Source organism: Tribolium castaneum, chromosome 1 (assembly GCF_031307605.1).
Source record: "Tribolium castaneum strain GA2 chromosome 1, icTriCast1.1, whole genome shotgun sequence".
Taxonomy (NCBI): Eukaryota; Metazoa; Arthropoda; class Insecta; order Coleoptera; family Tenebrionidae; genus Tribolium; species Tribolium castaneum.
In genome coordinates this window covers 35,154,222-35,176,425 of record NC_087394.1, presented here as the reverse complement: position 1 = coordinate 35,176,425, position 22,204 = coordinate 35,154,222, and the positions used below count along the sequence as shown (strand labels likewise).

General features: G+C 36.5%; 2 protein-coding genes and 1 long non-coding RNA gene across 10 annotated transcripts in view; 1 reads left to right on the top strand and 2 right to left on the bottom strand.

Moving 5' to 3' along the window:
- Positions 1-22,204, top strand: part of Lar (Leukocyte-antigen-related-like) — a 205,258-nt gene that overhangs the window by 13,004 nt on the left and 170,050 nt on the right. For all 7 annotated transcript variants that reach the window (XM_064357111.1, XM_064357119.1, XM_064357116.1 and 4 more), the window contains exon 2: positions 14,363-14,413. The gene's annotated coding sequence lies outside the window, so the exon portion shown is untranslated. The remainder of the gene's footprint in view (positions 1-14,362; positions 14,414-22,204) is intronic.
- On the bottom strand, positions 13,059-14,172 carry LOC135265827 (uncharacterized). Of its 2 annotated transcripts, XR_010333647.1 has the most exons (4): positions 13,786-14,172; positions 13,395-13,736; positions 13,168-13,340; positions 13,059-13,108 (listed from the first exon to the last, which is right to left on the bottom strand). It is a non-coding gene; the product is annotated as an uncharacterized LOC135265827 (long non-coding RNA). The 2 variants fall into 2 exon arrangements; XR_010333646.1 differs by having other exon boundaries at positions 13,395-14,159.
- LOC135267111 (sporozoite surface protein 2-like) lies at positions 19,380-21,426 on the bottom strand. Its single transcript, XM_064358861.1, has 2 exons — positions 21,296-21,426; positions 19,380-21,243 (listed from the first exon to the last, which is right to left on the bottom strand). Exons 1-2 carry the CDS (start codon positions 21,342-21,344, stop codon positions 19,427-19,429), a joined length of 1,866 nt encoding a protein of 621 aa, XP_064214931.1. The 5' UTR covers positions 21,345-21,426; the 3' UTR covers positions 19,380-19,426.

Genomic DNA, 22,204 nt, shown 5'->3' with positions numbered 1-22,204 from the left:
CACAACTCTGTGTGTGGTCAGATTTCTCCATACAAAGGCAGTTTGGGGTTTGCAGGAACAGAACCGTTTGTACTTTTAGTGTCGCGGTCTCCAGCACTGGTAAATAATCCAAGAGTAGTCGTCATCATCATGAAATATTTACTGTTGACCTGTGTAAGACAGCGTAACAGCCATGCGTGTACTGTCAGCATGTGTCTATCGATTACAGACCGCAAGCACCGTTGCGACTGTAGGGCCATCGAGACGTAGACGCATTCTTGTGTTAATCACATCTTGATGCAATTAACACCGCGAGCTTTTCCGCAAACATCTGCAGCGGATGGCGATGGAGTAGTATCGGACTCCGGGGAGCGACGCCTCTGCAAAAACAGAAACCAATTTGTCTCGAGAAACTTCACAAGATGATCTCGCGTCACTGGGCATCGCCAATTAATTGACAGCCGACCGAAAGAGCGGGGAGACTTAATAAAATCTGCCTCGAATTTTTTCCCCAAAGCCAGTGAAAATCACAAGTTTTTACTCTATGAAATGCGTTTAGATCGATAGTTTGTTGACTTCTCGGCTAGCAGGATGGGTCGGTGCTGAACCGGATGAATGCATTGAAGCATTATCATGCTGTCAATACATCCTTGGTCAGCGTTCCGCACCATTTTGTAAGAATCGCAGGCTCGGAATGGTTCGTCGACATATTATAACAAGTTAGAACACAACTGGTGTGCCCTTTTCCTTGTAGCTCTCCCTCCAACAATCTTGAAATTGCCTCAGGGGCATTTGGGTTGCTTGCTATTGATTGGATTTTGACTACTTATCGTCCTAATGTAGACCAAAAACTGGCAAGGTTCGAAAGAATATTTTAAAGTTTTAAAAGGAGGTGTACGAATGAACTGTCGTTATTGATGCGCTTCAATTTATGTGGATGTACTACCCGATACTGAGTGAAGCGAGTGTATGAAATTTTAATGAAAATATTGATTAATAGATTATTACTTCATCAGTAACTACACTATCATTAATGTTCTGCTAGTTTTCCTTACTTTTAAATTCAATACTGGGTCACTTGAAAAGTATATAAATACCTCGCGGAAGCGTTATTTGTTTACAATATGAAAGGTATTTCAATATTTTATTTACGTAAAGCTCTTATGTACAGTATGAATTATGGCTCTAGCAATACTGGTAATAATAAAATTGTGCTGACCTAATATGATTTTTTTATGTTGTTTTTTTCAAATACAATTATTATCATGTGTTCTACCAAGAGACGGAATTAATGTGATTCTAATCTGTAGGTATATTCTATTCACTAACTAATTAAAAACGTCGCATTTTTTTAATAGCGTGAACAAAGTAGAGAAGACCATCCAATTTTTCAAATTTTTTAATCGAGTTCGCATCGTAATATGTATTGCTGATTGCTTTTTATAGGTACTGGCTGTATTTCGACAAACATTGTTTTTATTTCTTAAACTGTCTCTAAACACTAACAACAGAAAAAGTAATAGTAACAAACGAAACAAATTTATTTTTGTCTATATAGTACACAAATCTGGAATTTTTTCAAAATACGTCTCCAGAGTGGAAAGGAGTGGTAAATGTCCCGCTTTAGTAAACCGACCACATCTATTTCGCCTCTCCTTCAATTTACTCTCCCCTGGTGAAGGGAGAGTCCCCTTTGGGTGTCATTGAAATTCGGTTCGTTGCAGGAATGCTCGTGCATTCGTAGGTAAATATTCGTGTTCGGTGTCGATTGTGGGTCAGTGGCGTGCACATACTATACGGACACGTGCATCTCGAAATAACGGCACATTGTCCATGTTTTGGCGTTAGATGATGGTGTGGGGCTTTTTGCATACATAGTCGGGGAATGGTAATGTTGTTGGGAACTAAAGCTGTCATTGCCAGCTGCTCGCCTTAACAAACTGCGATATCGCCAATAAACACCGGCGTCGTCGTCATGGCGACCGGCGCCGCCGTCGGTATCTAGGGGGCGAACTGTATGCACGAGAGACCGCATGGCGGCGGCGGTTTTGTTCGGAAAGTCGCTGCGATGCCGGAATTTGATATGGGGAATATTCGCCGTAATGTGCGGCCTTCGACTTGCAAGTTGTGCAAGGATGCCAAATAACTGGGGCACTTGAGCATTGTTTAGATATTAATTATGTGCATGCCGATGAGCGGGATTACACAACCGCGGCCTCGGGGGCTTTGAGAAGACAAATTCCGTCCTGGGTTATTAAAAAATCTATACAAAAGGCCGGAAAATTGAAATTTTTTAAATTTGATGTGTTGCATGTCAGCCAATGCCAGAGGCGCATTAAAAGTTAACTGGGGACTCTGTGGCTTTACACCCAATTTTCCAAAAAAAATAGTTTTTCGACAAGATTTTTATTTGTACCTACTTTGGAAGAACTAGAACAATATTTATCTTTGGCTTTTTTCGTTGTAGTTGCTTTTAATGAGCTTTTTTGAAACTCAAGACCTTGAAGATTCGGGGCGTGTTTAGTCCGCTTCTGGCAAATGCACTAAATTCAAAATAAAGTTTGTCACTGGGATTCACTACAAAACAGTTTTTACTCGTAAAACTGTCCAGTGTAAAAAGCGACACCAAGCGTTAAATTACCAATTAGCTGCATTCGCGTTCACGCTGACACATAATAACGTCCCTTCTGGCCACATTTCTCTTTAAAAAGTAAACAAACGATTAAAAAGCCGTTAATCGAACGTTTATAAATCGTTAGCTTCGCTCTTCCTAAGCAAGCAAGTTGTTTCCTGATGAGAAACACGATCTATTAAATACCCATTTTCACACTATCAATTAACAGAGCGCTAAATTCGCCATGAATATTCACCAGATATCTGGTAGGGAAGGCAGGTCTGTGGCTTCCGATAAAAACGGGTGCTAATAACGTGTTAACAATGTCGACAGCCCTGGGCTACGGCTTCGTCCACTTGCGATCAATTAGCGCCAGCTGCACGAAGAGATTATCGGCGAAAATGTCTACTGGAGTGGAGTTTACACGGAAAAATTCACACTAGCTACCAGTAATTGACCAAATTCGATTTTAATTATTATTTTTAACAACTACCGTTGAATAATTACATTCTGGTTGTGACACAAGATCAATAATTAATTATAAAATTGAAAAAAAAAACTAGAAATGAAGTAAAGCGCACGTGAGACTGGTTTTTCTCCTCGGACGCAACAGTCCGGAAAATGTGTCAATTAAAAAGTCCGGTAATTGAGATTGATATTCGTAGCTAGAGGTGTAGATTGCGTCTCATAACAGCCATGTATACGAATTAAGTCGCATTTGCATTTGATTTATGGCGAATGAATCGATCGCTGATGTTGAAACGACGCTTTAATTAACCAAAATTGGCAATGGATTTCAAACTTGGAGACAATATTTAATTCACAGTATTTTCCGAAAAGTTTTCTCATAAACAAGGGGTCAACACAAAAACTAATTCTCCGCTAGTCAACTGAAAGAAGTTCTGCTGTTTTCTTATTTAAAACCCGTCAATAAATCAGGCTTTGTTAAAGATGTTGGAACATACTTAATAACTTGATGTTTGGAACTGCACAGGAACTTAATTCGCATTAGTACTTTTGAATTAAAAGTTTAATTTTGATTTAATTTAATTCGTTTTCTGTAAGTCGGTTTTTAGTTTTTAGGTACAGCTTACTTGTTAATAGACGTCTTCACTCGAGTTTTGGATTTGCGTTTGAATCAAAGTGCAGTTCCGTAATAATTGTTTTCAGGTTTGACTTTTGAAAAAAGTGGAGTAAATTTAGCAAATCTATCTCACGGCTCTTTAATTCTCACGGATTACTATTATTTCTATTTGAAACTCAATCGGATGCGCTTCTCCTTTAGGTAGGAATCCTCTTTGGCGTCGTCGTCTTGCGTCAATTTCCTAATTAAATCTGAAAATAAAGCACGGACCGATCCTTCCAGACGGAATTAAATCAATACTAGGAAAGTTTACATTAAGCGGTGGTTGTGACAGCGTTTTCCAAATCTAATTATTCGATTTTGGGAGAAAAATGTTTGTCGATAGGAGACACGTCGTGAATATGCCCTTAAGGTGGAAACTGTATCGATCGAAACCAATCAAGACATAATAGTGTCGGTTCTTCTCCGGACATTATTTTATCAACAAACGAAGCGGTTTTTATCGTCGATCATCTGCCGATAAAAGTGTCAGCAATGCGGTATGCATCTTTCATCGAAGAAAAATCCTAATCCGAATCATGACATGCTCGTCTAACCATTTCCTTCCTTCGCGAGCTGCTCCCAACGATTTTCTTTCAGCGGAGCGAGAGGTGGAACGCTGCTTTGTGCACAGTCGATAACTCCGAGCTTACTGAAAAAGTGTGAAAAGAACATTAACTTTTTTACAAAAACAGTTTTAGTGTTTGTTCGACAATGTTTTCCTGCTTTTTTAAAGAATAACTCGGGGTAGCGCTCCCTATTATCATTTGAAATATTGCCACGACTGCATTTTTGCTATTTATTAAGTCTTATTAAAAGTTTTTTCCTTTAATTAACTTCTTTGCTGGAATGAAGCGGTTTTTGCAATTTCAGAAATGCTCTATGGGAGTGCCTGGAAGCCTTTCGTGCTAATCGCTGTAAGAAAAATCCGTTTAATTTTACAACTGTCCTTATCCGAGACTTAAAATGTAGCAAGTGGATTTCGCAAAATCTCCACTTTAATTGCAAAATAAAGCCTTAATTAAAACTTAAATTAGTTGGTTTAGTCTTGTATCGTTTCTTTGTGTGTGCCGTCGCGTCATAATTGTAACATGGAAATCGCATCTATATATCTCCGGGTCTTGTTTTATTCCTCGGCAATTTCTTCGTGACGGTTTTATTTTCTTGTTGCATCCCGGGCGTGAGGTGAAATATGTTTCCTTGTCACTGCAGAAAATGTATTTTGGTATTAGATATTTTCGGGAATTTGCGTTGTATCAAGGAAAATCCGCCGCCAACGTCACCCTCGGTTTCCCTTATATTTTTCCCAGTGATCTGTCATTAACCATAAATAAAGCCGACTGTCACGACTCGGAAGGGCCAATTTTAAAGCGGACTAAAGAATTTTATTTCGGTGAGCCGCTCGACGATGTTCCATTAAAAGTCGTGTGGTTGGGGCTTGATGGCCCATCACCACATTACAGAGATTGGGTTGGCAGGATGACTAGCAGTCTCGCAGGATTTCCGGACAATCCTGCACTCGGTTTTTTGTCTATACAACTTCAAGTGGGCCGACCGACCGACAAGAGCCAATCAATGGGAAGATGTTACAAGTCAGAGCCTTTGAAATGATACTTCCACGGCTGCTCTAGGTTTAAGCTAACTCGTTTATCAACTTATGTGCTGAGCTTTTATCAGCCCGTTTCGCTTCCAGTTTATTTATTTTTACAATCAAAAGCTAAAGCAAATAGAACGGCTTTACCAAGGTTTTCCCAAATTATTCCAATCAATTTTTCTAATAAAAGCATATACAAACAGCCAAATGAAGTTTTTTTTTGAACCTAAAGTGTGATTTTCTCAAAATTCTACCCCTTTTCGCCGATTCGGTGTTGGACAGCGTTATCAGCGTAATTATTTAAACCGTGCTGAACTCCCGAGTCCGTCATAAAACTTGCGAAGTTGGGCGCGCCGTAAATCAGACATGCTCTCCGCGTCCCAGTGACTACCGTGACGAAATTAAGGAACAAATTGAGTTGTTACTTAGACGGGAATTTATTAACGACGATCGGGATTTATACGAGATCGGTTGGAATTAAAATGCGCACGAGATGGTGTCGCCCTATCCACTTCCAGCAGTATAACCTGTCCATAAAAGAGAGTTATTGCCCTACTAGAATAGCGGATTATATTGCTTCGTTCTGTTATACAATATAAATGTGGTCGGAATAATGCAATATTATTCTCATGAATGCCTGCACTTGTATGGACCGGCGAGGTTATCACGCGTATACAAGGTATACAAGAGAGCCAGTGGCAGCTCGTAGTTTTGCAATTTGGGGAGGCAGAAGGTCTTTCCATCAAACAGGAAAACATAATTTTGCTCAAAGATCTGTTGCTTCGTAATAGTTTAAAACCAGTGGCGTGTGGTGAATTTTATTCTATACCACAAGCTTCTAAAACTTATTTAATAAAATACGTGATGGCAGGTTAAAATATGTATTTATTGTTTACGTATTTTCAGCAATTATTATAGTTGACGATGGTGTATAATTTTTTTAGATAGGAATAAAAAAATGTGGACGTACAGGTCAAAATCAATTTACAAAATCGCTGTTTTTTAAATTCTTATAACTCAGTATTTTTTGGGGGAAGCAGAGCTTCTCTCGACGGGCCGCCACTGAAGAGTGGATATGCGGATTTTATAAATCACCGGCCATAAATGGCGGTAATCATTCGGTTTGGGGCGGTATCGTGCACCTGACTGCTGCACGGGCTATCAGCGATCTCGATTTGTTGACGATAACGTCGAATTTGCAACGCAATCGATGGCATCGACATCATGCAAACGTCCACTCATCATTTCTTTCGCGCAAAGTTTGCGATTTCGGCCCTCTTTGCGCCATTAGCCGACAAATTCCTGCAATTAACGTGAATAATTGACAAACTTGGGTTAAAAGTAGTCGCATTGTCCCATTCCGTAAAGCTCTATCGATCGCCCAAATCATAACGATATGTTTACGTCCAAGTCCTAAAGCACAAAGGACGTCTCTAACGAAATCAATGCGTATCTAAGAACACGTCATTACTCTTTAGCACCTCTCAGAGGAAACAGTCAAGTGTTTCCTCTTTCCTCCTCATAAACCATCGCAAAAGGGCTGAAGTTGGGACCATACATTCGCGCGAAAGCCCTCTCTTTGTAACGAACTTTCGAACACAAGCAAAACTTTTTCTTGTGTATCCCTACAACAACGAAGTGTACTGAAATTAGCGTGTCTCGGCCCTTGGGAAACTTTGCATATTAATCATCTCGCTGTCCAATCTTAATCATGCTCCGGTTTCATAACGAGCTTTTAAAATTAAAAAAATATAAATGAAAAAACAACAATAGTAGGGAGCTATCTTGATGAACTTACCTTGTTAAAATGTTAACAGCCGCCAGGATTAAATGACCCGACGCCTTTCAGCTACAGAATTTTTTAGCTAGTTATGAATTTTTGAAACGCTTCATCAGCGCCAGAAATTGCATTGATGAGGAAAAGTACAATAAAGACTTGCCCGAGGAACGAGTTGTAATTAAACTCGACTGTTGTAAAACACTGGAAATCAAGATTCTCTGCCGAACCAAATTGGAAATCAAATTTCAATAACTCAAAAACTCAATAACTGTTCGAATAAGTTTAACTCTCGCTCGCTATTGCTGAAAGCGGTTTAAAACAACGGAAAGTCACTCAATGCAAACAACAAATAAGCCAATCCGTTTGTAATCTCCAGTAGTTTAGACCAAATTAAAAACGTTTTAATAAAACCAGAATGTTTGCTTATATTCAGGTTTTTTGTGAAATCCTATTTATTAAATCCACATAAATTTGTTGTATACTTGTATATTTAATGGTTCAAAGGACCTGGAGCTCATCGGTGATTAACTACGCCCCTGTGTCCAGGATTTTACAATGGAGAGTCGATGCTAAAAGAGTTCTTGTACACTCTTTTGTCAAGGCGAGACCTGGAGTTCATCCTCCAATTTTAGCCGGAGCGCTCTTCACTAAATTGCTACCGACGTATTTTTTTCATGCTTTGAAGAGTGTTCGCGGTGTCGGTGCTAAATTTTAGAATGAACTTGCCGCAAAATGCTTTTGTTCGTTTTATTCCGAGAGGATTCATTTTCGGTAATTGAATTTTATGTCAAGTGGAGAGTTAATCCGAGTAATCTTTCTGTGACGGTTTTAATAATAAATTGATGCAGCGGTTTCGCATGGAAACTCTATTATTTCAAGTTTAGCGAAACTAACGTAATAATATTCGTGCGGCACGCACATCCTTCATTGCGTAAGCCGTCGTCGGACGCAATTCCCCGGAGCCGTCCCGGAATCTTATCAGAACTTAACCTATTTCTTCACTCGGAAAAACGGATGAGAAAGGTCTCCGTCCATATTTTCCCAAAACTCAAATTAAAAAAATTCATTCAATCGCTCATAAATCACCCAAGTTTTTCTTGCGAATCTAAGGCCAAAACCGTGATTTACTTCCGTGTTCATTGTATGCATCGGTATTGATTTACGGGAAAGAAAATAACTAGTTTTTTCTTTTGATGGAATTGTTGAAAAAATTTCCGATTGCCACCTTATTGCCGCCGGACGATTATTGTATTCCGGCGATTGTCCTGAGTCACGTAAGCTCAGGAGAACTAAAGGTAATTGTTTCAGCGCTTAGATTCCAGCTCCATGCAGTTTATATGATGGATTTACTGATGCATCCAATTTTCTGGAACAAGGAATTGTTTTTTGTCGAAATGTAATAGAAGGAAAAATGGTTTGAATGTTTTTTTGTTGTATTGCGCCGTTTCAGACAAGGTCTGCTCGCTTTCGGCAAATCTGATGTCTGCAGCTGCTGCTCTAAATAAAAGAATTCTATGAAATCATAGTGCAAACTTGTCTGTACAATAAAAAACTGTAAACGCTTTTCCTCGCTTTATCACTGGCGGAGTTTATCACTCCAATTTAAAACATCTTACGAATTTTCAAATTTGTGTGTCATAGAATTATAGAAGAAACACGATGATTCAAAAGTCTTTTAGGTCACTACCTAAGTACCTCCGATTGAGTTAAGAGTGTCAAAAATTTGTTTGAGTTTTTTTACTTATCAAAGGTTAGTGTTTTGGGTTATGTTTTTGACCGTTCAGATTTAGTTATTTTTGAATTTAATAAAAAAGGCTTTCTATTTTATGAAGGAAACCAATTTTCTGCATTTATTTTTATGCCTGAGTGTGTTTTCAAACTTTTTTTTCAATATCATTGTTGAAATTTTAGTCAAAAATTTGGAATTACATAATTTGTTAGTTTTATTTAGTATTTACACGTACTTGTAGTTCTAAAAATAGTAAATAAATATTATATGATTAAAACTTTTTTTGTATTTTTTTTAACTTTGTTGAACATGCACGTATTATGAAATGAAGAAAAAGTGCTACAAACAAATTATTTACAACATGTTTTTTTAAGCTTATTTATAATACATAGTATTTTTGTGTTTCGCGTGCTTTAACATTACATTTAAACCGAAAAACTGTCATCTTATATTTGACTTCGTTTGCTAACCCGGCGCATCCACCATTTTTGCAGAGTATAAATTTCTGCCGAATCAATCAGCGATTACTGTTTAATCTGCTGATAAATTACTTATGAATTACTATAATGTAAGTACAAATAGAATTACTTAAGTAGAATTTAATTAATTCAATATGGAGCTACAAAGAAGTTGTAAATATTAAAAATAAATTTCCCACAGGTTTCAGCTAAAGCAATTTATACATATTTATGTATTACAAATTACAAGATATCCACCGGCGTGCTTTAAACTAAAACATACACAATCTCGCCGCATCGTGCCGCTCCGAAGAGTGTTTCATCAGGTCGAAATTAGCGTGTTTTGGGGGCTGCTGCCTCAGGTGTGGAATTTAATTAACATTTCATTGATATTTGAAGACGGTTAATTCCGTTTCTTTCAGAACCGGATGAGTCGCTAATAAACCGGCGTGAATCATAAATGAAGTCGTTGATCTAAAGCCGATTCTGGCGGGTATTAATACTGTTTGAAGGGTTTTGCGCCAACATGCGTATAACTATAATTAAAATTGGATGATAGGTATTCAAATTAACAATTGTACGGATAATGAAGCGACGGGTGTTTGTACAGGTTCTGGTAATAATCGCCCTCGTTTCGGGGACAATTTACGAACTGAATTAAATAAGTAATAAAATTTCGCACACGGCCGTTACGTAATGGGCATGCAAACTCGCATAAAACCATCGTATAAATTCGGTACATAACCTTTTATTGGTTATAACATCGCAAATCTCTAAAGGCCGCTATAGACTAGGAAGACCGATCGATAATCGATCGGATGTTGGAGCACGCATCGTTCTTTGCTTGATTGGAACCTCCTGGCAAAGAAGACACAAAACACTTTCCGAAACGAGCCGAAAATAATCACAACATCGAACTTCAAAGCGGCGTTCAATCATATTTAAATTAATCTTCGACTTTTCAAACTTTTCTGATCGTGTCAGTAACGGGTTACTCTACTAATCAAGTATTTATTAGGCGGTTTCAACAAAGCACAAACAATAGCTCTGGGCGTTAAACCTCCCCCGCTTTTTAAAGTTTGGAATTTTTAACGTGATTTGGTTTTTACGTTCAGATTTTTCCATTTGCTAAAGCTTCTTTAACAGTTAATATCCTGTTTAAAAAACAACATTTATTATTCATTTCATTCGTTTGCATAAAAGAAAACTGAAAGCGGTCTTGTTTCGTAAAATATCTTCAATGACAAAAATATGGATTGCAAAGTTTTATTTGGATGAAACTTTTCTTAGCTGAGGGGGAAGAGATAACTGATTTGGAAAACATGCACAAGTTCGAGCATTGACCTTAAAAACGGCGCTGGCTTGCTTCCAACAATTGATCCGAAAATATTGACATTTGAAGAAATTGAAAGAATGTTTTATTGTATATTTTCTAATAAATTGGCTAGCAAACAACGGTTCAAATAAAGCTCTTTTAGTGCTCTAAATTGGGTATCATTAATCTAACTTTTACATATCATAAATTCTAAGGCAATTTAATTAAATGTTTGCCGAGTATTTGGTTTACTTTGTTTCCTCATACTTTTATACGATTTACCTCGCTATTCACTTATTTTTAATTGTTTTCTCGAATACAAATAAGTAAGTACACTTATTACTGTTTTGTATCCTATCTATTTCTCTTTCTTTTTTCTTTATTGATCAATTGTATACTAATTGTAATTACAAATTAGTGCTACAAAAATATTAAATTAAATAAGGTCAATTTCAAGTTTTCTAGGTGCTAGACACACTTACTGTTTTTGATCGATTCTCTAGTAAAAAACGAGCTAAAGTATCGAAATACCTAAATTGTCTTCAGGTACTATGACATTTGTTCTGTTTAAATAATTTTTTTGATGATTTTTCCTAAAAACGATAAAAAAATTCGTTCGTGTTTTGATAATTACGTGGATGCACAAGTTGTGCCTGAAAATAATTTGTTGTATAGCTACAATGGTTACACAAACACAGAAAACTGATACAAATTATTACTTATATGAGGTGTTTTTTACTTGATGATCGAACGAATAACTTCGTGAGTGTTTTAAATTATTCCGAATTATTTTGCCGGTCAATTAAATTTAATTCAAAACAGTCCCATTACGTCGGTGTTTTAATGTAACAGCAAACGAAAGCAATCGATCATCCATTCAAAAGCGTTTTACTATTTTTAATTAATTCTTTTGTGACGTTCAAAAAATACTTTTGTCGGAGTCTATTAAATTTGCTTTGTACGTGATTTTCATCTAAAATTACAAAAGGACAATGCCCACACATTTTGTTTTAATTGTTGTTTCAGATACCAAGACAGTACTCGTTTACTAAGCTTTGAAAGTGTCATGTTTGAAAAATATTTAAATGGTATGCCGACGGGCTTGCTTCAAAGCAATGAGCGATGATGTTATTGCCTCATTAAAAATGTAATCTCTTCTGTAGCGTAAGCTTTATTAGTGCCGTAGCGACAGGAAGACTTTATCATTTTCCAATCAGTTTTTGCTGCTTGTAATATCTTGCAGTAATAAGACAACACTTGTCGAATAATTCGAGGAAATTTTTCAAAGCTCTAACGTTAATTACAGTTGCTTTCGCTGCCTCTGCAGGGTTAATTTTGTTAAAAATGAAACTCTCGCCGATGAATACGTGGCCCATTCGTTACCCTAAATATCAGGGGTGATAATTATCGAGGTCATAAAAAAGAGGAGAAATTGCCGGAAGTAAAGCACCTGCTAAATTACGCAGCTTTCTCATCAAGGACGCTTTCCTCGATTAGATCCACGATTTCGGGAAAAATTAGCAAATTTTCATGTTCGTGTCACCGGAACATCGTTTATTCGAAAACGTTTATAAATTTTCTTGGTTAAAGTGTTATTAGTTTGGGATTTGGCGCATCGATCTTGTTGCGGTTGAGGAAAAAAGGGAAATAAATGGATTGTAATTTGGAGTTTGAAGCGCTGCTCTGATAAGAGCCGAAGAAGAAAATGATTATTAATCTCCTTTTGTGTAACAGATTATCACACATAATGCACCACGTATGTAGGAGCAAATTACCGACATCCACGCCACATGCACATCTATCATATAATTCGTAAAAATTTCACTCGGGTCGTATCTTTGGTTGGAATCGAAATGGAACGTCAGGTGTGCACGGTTCCACCGTATAGAAACGAGATACGAAGGAAACGCGAAACGAAAAACCTGAAATTGACTAATCGCTATAAAATAACCGCAACTTTTTTATGGACGTTGATTTAACGTAATTGTTGAAGCGATTTATAAAAAATGATTTTCTGCTAGAAAAACTCGCCTGATCCGATTTGAGATGATACGTAATAAATTACCAACCCCAAGATCTCGCCCTTTATCAATTTTAACCTCGTCTTACTGGCCCATAAATACAACGTTTTCGGTGAAAAATTCTCGAATATAATTTGTCGGAATCTCTCACCGGAAATGCCACACGTTCTCCATCTTTGTAATATGAAGAAATTTTTAAGATTCTTTCACCACATATTGGGAATGATTTGACCGCACGTGTCATATTCCAGAATAAACAACGCTCAAGTAATTCCTATTCCAGTTTGTATTTTTTATTATATTGTTTGCTGTGGCGGAAATAATCGAAATGGGAATGCTTCGCGTTGTTATTTTTCTGGAATGAAGAACAACTTGATTGATTCAAGCCGAATTCGAGGTGTTTATAAAAACACGGAGGTGCAGGTGTAAATTGAAAACACACGTGGAAATGAAATTCTTTATTGGCAATTTGTCGTTGGATGCTGTTTAAAAATCCTACATTAAATTACAACAATTACTCCAAATTGTTTTAAATATTTGATTGAAGTTCTTACGTTAATGTTTGTCCAATCCAAAGGTCTCATGTCTGTTGGTATACGTTCCTTGTATCCGCCTAACCTGGGATATTCCCACTCCCTATAAAAATGTCTATTAGGAGTATCGAAGCTGTCATAAACTTTTCGCGCAATTCTCGCTCCATGTTTTTCCGGTTCTTCACCTAATGCTACTAAAACAATAAATTTCAGAAGTTGCAAGAAAAAATTTGAATGAAACTCGTTACTTGCTAGCGCCAGCAACATCAAGAAAACTATTCGCTTCATTTTGTTGCACAATTTTCCTATTCCGATTTTTTATATACCACACATCCAGCTTCGTAATTGCTTGTTAATCTCACTTTTGATTGCCTTCATTACAATGATTGGAAGTTTGTTGCACTTTACTTATCATTTTAATTACCGGAACGTCATAAAAAGTATTAATATTTAAGTGTTTCTTAAAGCGAAACGAATCTCGGAAAAAGTAAAACGAAATAGCATGAAGTCTTGATAACAATAATTTTGTTAATTAAAATAAAAATACCTTTTATAGAAACTCTATCCATAAATCTATAGGTCGGTTTTTTCTGCTGGCATTTCATCAAAAGGTCATCTTTCGTTTTGACACTTGATTACCTCCTCCTTTTGATAATTGACCTCTCGGATCCTTTGATGCGGGATTTATTACATCCTCGTCGATTTTTGATAGACTCTTATATGATCATGTAACGCACTGTAATTTCCGGTCCCCCCCATATTTGACACCGCACACGAGATTGATAAAAGCACCGTAAAATTTCCGGTCGAACAGCCGGAAGCCATCGGCATCTTGAAAGTAACCGTCCCGTCGTAAATATCCGAAACAAAATTTACTTTCCGACTTTTGAAGGGCGACGAAGCTGTAAATTTAATATTATTTTAAGGGCAAAGTGCGCCCTTTTGCCTCAATCAAAGCGATACAGGGGAGAAAGCTTCGGGAAGTATTTTATGGAAGGCACGATCGGACGGGACTGGGTTGTGTTTTAACAAGCGCCTGATCTACATTGTGTATGAATTTTATTTTATGGATGCGGAGGATGGGATACAAATTATGAGGGTGGTGGGCGATGAGATAAATTTGCGGAATTTGAGGTCACGCTGTGGGTTCTTGATTTAAACCATGCCGTGTTTTTTAAGACTTGAGATTTTATCACTTATGGCGCTCTTGTTTCAGGTCAACTATGGCATCTGAGAAGCTCCAAGTTTGAATAAAATCAGCAAATCGGTGAGTAAAGTGATTGTTGAGCTTATCTTCCGGATGCAGCACCGCTGCAAGACATAAGTGGGTTACCGGCAGGTTGCCAACGTATTTCAACGTCATATAATATTTATAAGAATTTCGTCTTGGGTGCAATACATCAGGAAATCATCACTAAAAATAAGCGTAAATGATGAGATCAAAACTTTTAAAAAAACAAATTATTTTACAATTGGTTAAAAACAACGAATTATATTTTTTTCTGGTAGAATTCAATTCTAGTTAGAGACTACACACTCTAGTGTGAGTTCAGTATAAAGTGGGGGCAGTCGGAAAATATTGATAATGCATAACAATTAGAAAATGTACTTTTCTTTAAAATATAACAACAACTGAAGAAAAATAGAATAGAAAGCAGAAGGTGACAGTTTAGCCGGGGGATCGTTTGAATTACTGGAGCCATTTGTGTATAAGGGAATTGGCTGCGCTAAAAATCGTGCCTACCGCTTTTGACAAACGGATAAAGCAGCAAAGTGTATTATAAATCGTAAATCATTTGTCAAATGCCAAAATACTCTTACATATAAATTATTTACACGAAACAAAGACTTGCAATATCACTCTCAGAAAATCTCTTTGAAATATGTGTCTTCTTAGTAAATTTCTCGCCCTGGTTGATTGTCCATTTCAAGAGACTCGTGTAAATGAAAATCGCAACCAGGAAATGTTTTGACGCGTTCTGATTTGTGGTAATTCTAGGTCTTTCGTTTTTCCAGCCCATAAATCGCGCTTTTCCAACTTGTCTCGTTTTTGCAGTTTTTTCAAAGTGTCGATTTTTTTAGAGAATTTGTATTGTAAATCCAGCTTAAGGTTGTAAATCTGCATTACACTGTGAACAATATTTGCTTATTCCGAGATCACTTTTATCTCCCGGCTATTGTTTCTAAAGTGATAAACATGTTTTGAAGTGGGAGACGTCGCTTTAAAACAATACAGCCCCCGGTATATTTGTACGTTAATTCTTGTCGGAGTTTCAGCAGGAGCGAGAGATCACAATCGGATATTTCGGTTTTGATGTGTTGATTTTGTTCGAGGGCGGCCGATCACATAGGCGATTTGCCCAGATTGAGACGTAACGTTGCGGAACGGAACGGTTTATGCAGATGATGGAGATGTGATAGGCTGGAGCATTAATGTGATCACGAGGGACGGAAAGCAGCAGAACAAATTTAGATAAAATCAAACACATGCGTGGATAACGGGTTACAGATTCTGATAAGACAAAGTGTTATTGCTTCGGAAGGGTGGGAACCACAGGGGAGGCTTGTTTCACAACTTTCGATAAAATGATCATTTCGCGTTTTTCTAAATAGTGTACAAGTCATTGAATGGAAATGAGGACGTATTGAAAAGTTGGTGGCACATTTTCTATTCGAAATGCAAATCCTCAAGCCCGACGCGCCGAAATCATTATTATGGAAATGTGCAAAAATTCACAAACTTTTCTGCGTGCAAACTTTCACTTTTTACTAACACTGCCTAAAAGCCTTGCTTGGTTTTGAATTGTTATACTACTGGTGTTTTTTTTAATGAGAGAATTGATGTTAACGTTTAGCCGAATCACGTTTTTTAGATGTTGTTGGGTGACGCAATCTTTTTGTTTTATTTCCTCTTCGGGCAGTTCGTCTAAAGCGTCGTTGATGTATGTTGGTCGATTTTTATCGTCCGTTCCTACGTGCGTCTTTGTGCCGGAAGGTAGTTTGTTGCGTTGCATGGCCCGTACGCAACACATAATCCACCCATTAGTTCCCGCTATCTGTGATCTTTCGACGGGATAATAAACGCTCCAGGATCGATTTTATGCATACTGAATGAGTCGGCAGCTCTGAGAGCACGTACCGCACTTAAACCAACATTGGCCTTTTTTGTTTAAACTATGACCGGATCATACCACCCACTCGGGGCTGCGGTGATAAATGAATTTGGGAGAAAACCAGTTTAAAGCCGAGTTCTCGCCCGGTTTGGAAATTCTTGCCGTTTGCTGGAAGTCACGAAAGACGACTAATGACGTCCGATCCGGGCCCGGAGTCCGGGCGGTTATTGGAGATTTTTTCGAGGGGTGAGAGGATGAATCAGCGCACCCTCTCGAATAACTATTAACCTGACAAGAAATCCTTTGTTGGGGGAATTTGCTGAATTAAGGAAGAACGAACCGTATTGATCTAGAAAATTTTCCTAATCTTGCGAAAAGGTGCACTGTTGCCAGGCTTATAACGAAGAATAATTCGAGCTTTTTTAAATCGCTTTCTTTCAAATTATTCAACACTAGTGCGCTTGTTTCAGGAGCTTAGTGTTTCCTTGAGCTGCCGCGTAATCTTGCCGTTTTAATCCACCGGAAATAGAACAGAAATATTGAAAATGATCCGAATGTTCGGCGCTTTTAAAAATGTCTTGTTCACTCGACTGTGCTTGGAAAGGAAGTTATTCCACTCAACTTCACTCTCAACGAAAAATTTAAATAAAACCCGTGCTTTCTCCGTTAAATACCGCTTTTTCATATTTCAGGATTACGAAAAAGAAACGAAATAGATCTTCGGTGTTTTCTACTTAATCATGTTTTACAAACAACAAACGGAGGAAAAACGCGCCCGTCTTGTTATCTTTTCATTAAATTGCTGTAATAGTGTTTGAAAAGTTGCCCCGAAGTCGAATCCGGTAGCGTAAATTCGGGACTTTTTTGTGTTGAACACGTTTGGGGTTAAATAGGGTTGAGATGGTGCAAGGGCCAGAGAATATGTGAAAAGTGGAAATGGAGAAATTCAATTTTGCATGTTACACGACTTTGACACTGAAATTTTTCACTGTTATTCGGGACAAGTTAAGACAAGTCACTCAGGGTTAACGCGGGGAACGATCAAGTCAAGATTGTTGCATCGTGATGAAAAATTTTGCCAACGGTTTTAACTTCATAAAGCTCGTCTGAAATGCGTTCCATTTATACAACGTTTCGGGATTAACAGAACTTTAATTACTTTCGAGTCGGCAGATTCATCAATCAAAAACTCTCGGTAGCAACTTTGACGTATTGCTTCTGTGTCGATAGATGTTGGTGTCGGCGTAAGTGTATGCAAATGGACGGTTGGTCCTCTGCAATTTGTGTATTAATCTACGTCAATTCCCGGTATCAAACCGTTATCTCTTGCACCAGACAGATGCTCATTTGGGAGCGAGCTCTGGGGACCACTAGCTGACTACCGGCGGCTAAATCAACCATTAAGTTGGCCGACAAGCAACCGCATTCAAACGCCATTCACAATCCTTCCGCTCCTTGAAAGGTATTGTTTCGGAACAGAGAGATGCACCAAGTCTGAGTTTTCGCCGATGATGGCAAAAGTCTTGGGAATTACGACGAAGAAATTGTATTTGTTCTGTGACAGAGTTTATATTCAGCTGTGTTAAAATTGGATCGTTGACTTTTAAATGCTTAATTTACGATTATTCGCAAAACTGTTTGCTTGTAATTCCGAAGTAAGGATACTAAACCGATTCCGGAGCAATCTTCGAGACGTTTAAGCGAAATTTAACTCAATTTTAATGCCACATTGGAGTCTTCCCGGCTTTGTTCTAATAGAATTAAGCTGGTAATTTTCTTATATTTTCACTCGCAAATTATTAAGTGTTGTCTTTGATACACTTTGCATAATACTCGATTAGAGAAAACTGACTGATTTGCATAATTATTTGTCGTACAACAACCAAAATAATTAACTAATATGATAATCGCTGGTACAAAATGTAACGCAGACCTCATTTGCGATTAAAACAGTATTTAAATGCAATTTAATTCATTTACATCCGGTTATGTTTTAACAGAAAATGTAATAATATTACAGAATACGATAAACTTTAAAAGTTTGTATTTTAAAAGAGGCACAGCTGAATGGTACGGATAATTTTATCAATGCCTGAAGGAAGGTTAGTTGCGTTTAACACGCGTTAGATTTTTTGATATGAAAGTAGTTCAAACGTTTAAGGTTTTAAAGAGTAATTAAACTGTTTTAATTATTTTTTAGTGCTTTATACATACTAAATGGTCTATAAATGTAACAATTAAGAAACAACTTTAAATGGGTCAAGATGCAAAGTTTCTGAATCTCAATATTCGTTGGTACATTTTTGATGAAAGCGACATTAAATTTTGAATAAATGAAGTAATCAAAGACTAATATGCTTTTTAAATTTTTTGGTAGATGCATAAATAACCAACAAAGCCTGTTATTAGTCGGGCAGTATTTCAATATGGTGTTCACACATCGCTGCATTAGTGTGAGTAAACAACAAAATCTACAAAACATGAAACTGCTACATTAATTTTTGAAAAGTTCAATGGTCAATCACCGTTCTCCATTAACAAAGTCCACGAATCAATATATGAAATGTAGATAGCCAATCCGGGATTATTTATTTTTAATAACACAGTCGATTACTATCGTAATTCAGTTTAGTTTATCTAAAACGTCATTGAATTATTGAGGAAATCACACCGAACAATCTTTCCGGTAAAAGCGTATCATTCAAGGGACAGTAGGGACGAGTAAAGTTCGTTCACGCGATTGGAAAAAAATTGGGGGAACAGCGATCGATAATTTATTGGGTGAATTGTGCACATACTTGTTTTACTTTTTGAATAATTAACTCCATCTTCCTCGACGGAAATGTAAATTAATATCGATTGAACTCTCGAAGTGAACGGGAAGAACGTCGAAAGAATAATTATTTAACTTTTCCATTTTTTAAGTAAAGTCATTGAAGCTTTTGCTTTGCCACAAAGCACGAACAAAGATGCTTTATTATGAATACATATTGTCGTGATAATATTGTAAACAAATTTGTAGCAGACAAGTTTTCACAATGGATTTTGTGAAACCGGTAACGAAATGTAAAGAATATTATCTTTGTATTTTTTTTAAATGATGCCAAATAAAACAGAAAATTAAGAGGATTAGGCTTTAGTTATTTATTAACAATTGCAAAATGTTATTAATGTTCATCACTGAGTGAACATAAGCAAGGTTTTCTAATTTCTCCAACTTCCTTAACAAATTTGATCCTTGGAGTTTCCCCATCAAAGTCAATAGTAATGTGATCTGCTTTTTTGTCATTTTCATCGATAGAAGAAATTAAAATACTAACATTACTGGGTTCTTTACCATAAATTTCTTTCCAAATGTTTTTAGAAGATTCTAGTATTTTTTTCGAATTATTGTAGTTGAGTTCGGCGTCGTGGAGGTCATAAATGATAGCAATTTCTTTTGAAACATTTTCGTTAGGAAAATAGTCAGTGACTATTGCGGGCGATTCTTCTGGGGATTTACTAATATCTTTGTCGTTGTTTGAGGTTTCTGGCGACTCTGATGATTTTTCTGATTCATTGTCTTCTCTTGAGGTTTCACTACTAGCTGTAGTTGTTTCTGAAATTTCTGGAGATCTCAGTTTGTCTTCATCTAAAGGTATTACGGAAGCTACGGGCGTTTCTGTAATTTCGTTAGCGTTATTAGATTCACTTGAGAATGCACCAGGCAAATTAGTTGGATCGACTTCTGGTGATTCAAGTTCTTCTTTACTTTCGATTGTTGTATCCGTGGTCTCTGAAGATTCATCTAATGCATTTGAAGATAAGTTGGTTTGATCAGCTTCTGGCAATTCAGTTTCTTCTTCTTCGTTTAAATTATTAGAAGGATCGGTTGGCTTAAGTTCTGGCAATTCAGTTTCTTCTTCTTCGCTTAAAGTATTAGAAGGGTCGGTTTGATCAGCTTCTGGCAATTCAGTTTCTTCTTCTTCGCTTAAATTATTAGATAAATTGGTTGGATCAGCCTCTGGCAATTTAGTTTTTTCTTCTTCGTTTAAGTTATTAGAAGGATCGATTGGATTAAGTTCTGGCAATTTAGTTTCTTCTTCTTCGCTTAAATTATTAGAAGGATCGGTTGGATTAGCTTCTGGCAATTCAGTTTCTTCTTCTTCGCTTAAATTATTAGATAAATTGGTTGGATCAGCCTCTGGCAATTTAGTTTCTTCTTCTTCGTTTAAGTTATTAGAAGGATCGATTGGATTAAGTTCTGGCAATTTAGTTTCTTCTTCTTCGCTTAAATTATTAGAAGGATCGGTTGGATTAACTTCTGGCAATTCAGTTTCTTCTTTTTCTTCGTTTAAGCTATTAGAAGGATCGGTTGGATTAAGTTCTGGCAATTTAGTTTCTTCTTCTTCGCTTAAATTATTAGAAGGATCGGTTGGATCAGCTTCTGGCAATTCAGTTTCTTTTTCTTTGTTTAAATTATTAGATGAATGGGTTGGATCAGCTTCTGATAATTCAGTTTTATCTTCATTTTTTAAATCATTGGTTGAATCATTATCTTTAGGTGTTTCCACAATCTCATCTGTTAATTCTTCACTTGAGCTAGGTGATAAATTTGTAGAATTTTTATTTTTCATATGTGCTTCTGTAGGTGCGTTAGTTTCAAGTGACTGATTATCATTATTATGGGAGCAGTTTACCCCTAAGTTTAATTCTTGTATAAACTTTTCCCATATAAAAGGAGGGAGGGTAGAAATATGTGTCATAACATTCTTATCTTTTTCTTCTTGTTGTTCTTTGACGTGATTGTGTTTTTCAAAATTGAAAGTTGGATTTGACACTTCTTTATCATAGCTAAAATATGGGGACAGAAAGCCAAATTGGTCAAGAGGCGGTGCTTCTCGTTTTTCTACGTTAGCTTTTTCTTTAAAACTGAGTGCAGGGTTTGAAAGATTTTTGTCATAGTATTGAGAATAACCACTAAATCTATCAGGAGCTGGTATAGCTGGTAAAATTATAAATAATAAAAAAAAAATACAACAGTGCAGCGCTCTTACCTTTTACTAGAAAAAATTGTAACGACAAAACAAAAACGAATTTGCGCATTTTTGTTAGTGTGCAACAATTTTGTTTGTTCCAACATTTATAAGTAATTCAAGACACATAAAAAAATAATCTTTTTTATAAACAAAATCGTGTTCCATGCATTTTTTATTGTCTCTACGCGATTTTTAGTCATGCTCTGTGTTTATTGTTATCTTCACTTTATAGACCCACTTGCTATTTTAATTACAGGTATTTAAATAAAAAGATGAGTCATATTACTTATTGCATTACATTTTAATAATATGTATTGTCATCCCACATACGAGCATTTAAGTAACCACGATCAGCGTTTTCTATCAAATGAGAGGATTCTGGTTTAATCAATTCTATGAGTTCCAAAACCATTCCATACTTTTCTAGATCTTCGAATGCCTTTAGACCTAGCAATACAAATTTAAAAAATTAACTAAAGGCACAAAAACAATCTAATACGCACCATCTGTAACACCAAATACGAGAAATACTGTTGCTACTAAAATTAGGATTTTCATGATTTCTTCTTTTAACTACCAAATACGTTTCAGTTTTTTATATTTATACAACTATAAGTAATTTGCTAAAATGTATGTGTGGGTGATGAAATTATGTTAAATGTTGTTATTATATCTTGTATTGTTTAATCTGCAATGGATAATATATCTAAAAGTGCATGTAATTGAAGTGATTAATTCAAGATTTTTGAAGAAATAAAAGAGAGTCAAAAGAGTTCTCACATTTTATTATTTTTATCTAGTATCCAGATAACGTACGTTTTGAAAATTACGTCTAACAGACCATTACGACGAATATACGCAGGTTTGTTGTTATTCTTTTAAGTATTATTTGTGTTAATTTGATTTTTGGAAATGCACAGTTCGAGA

Excerpts from the sequence above, each read along its gene's own strand:
- LOC135267111 (XM_064358861.1), bottom strand. The coding sequence starts at position 21,344 with ATGCGCAAATTCGTTTTTGTTTTGTCGTTACAATTTTTTCTAGTAAAA. Across the intron at positions 21,244-21,295 it reads ACAATTTTTTCTAGTAAAAG|CTATACCAGCTCCTGATAGA; the intron begins GTAAGAGCGCTG and ends TAATTTTACCAG.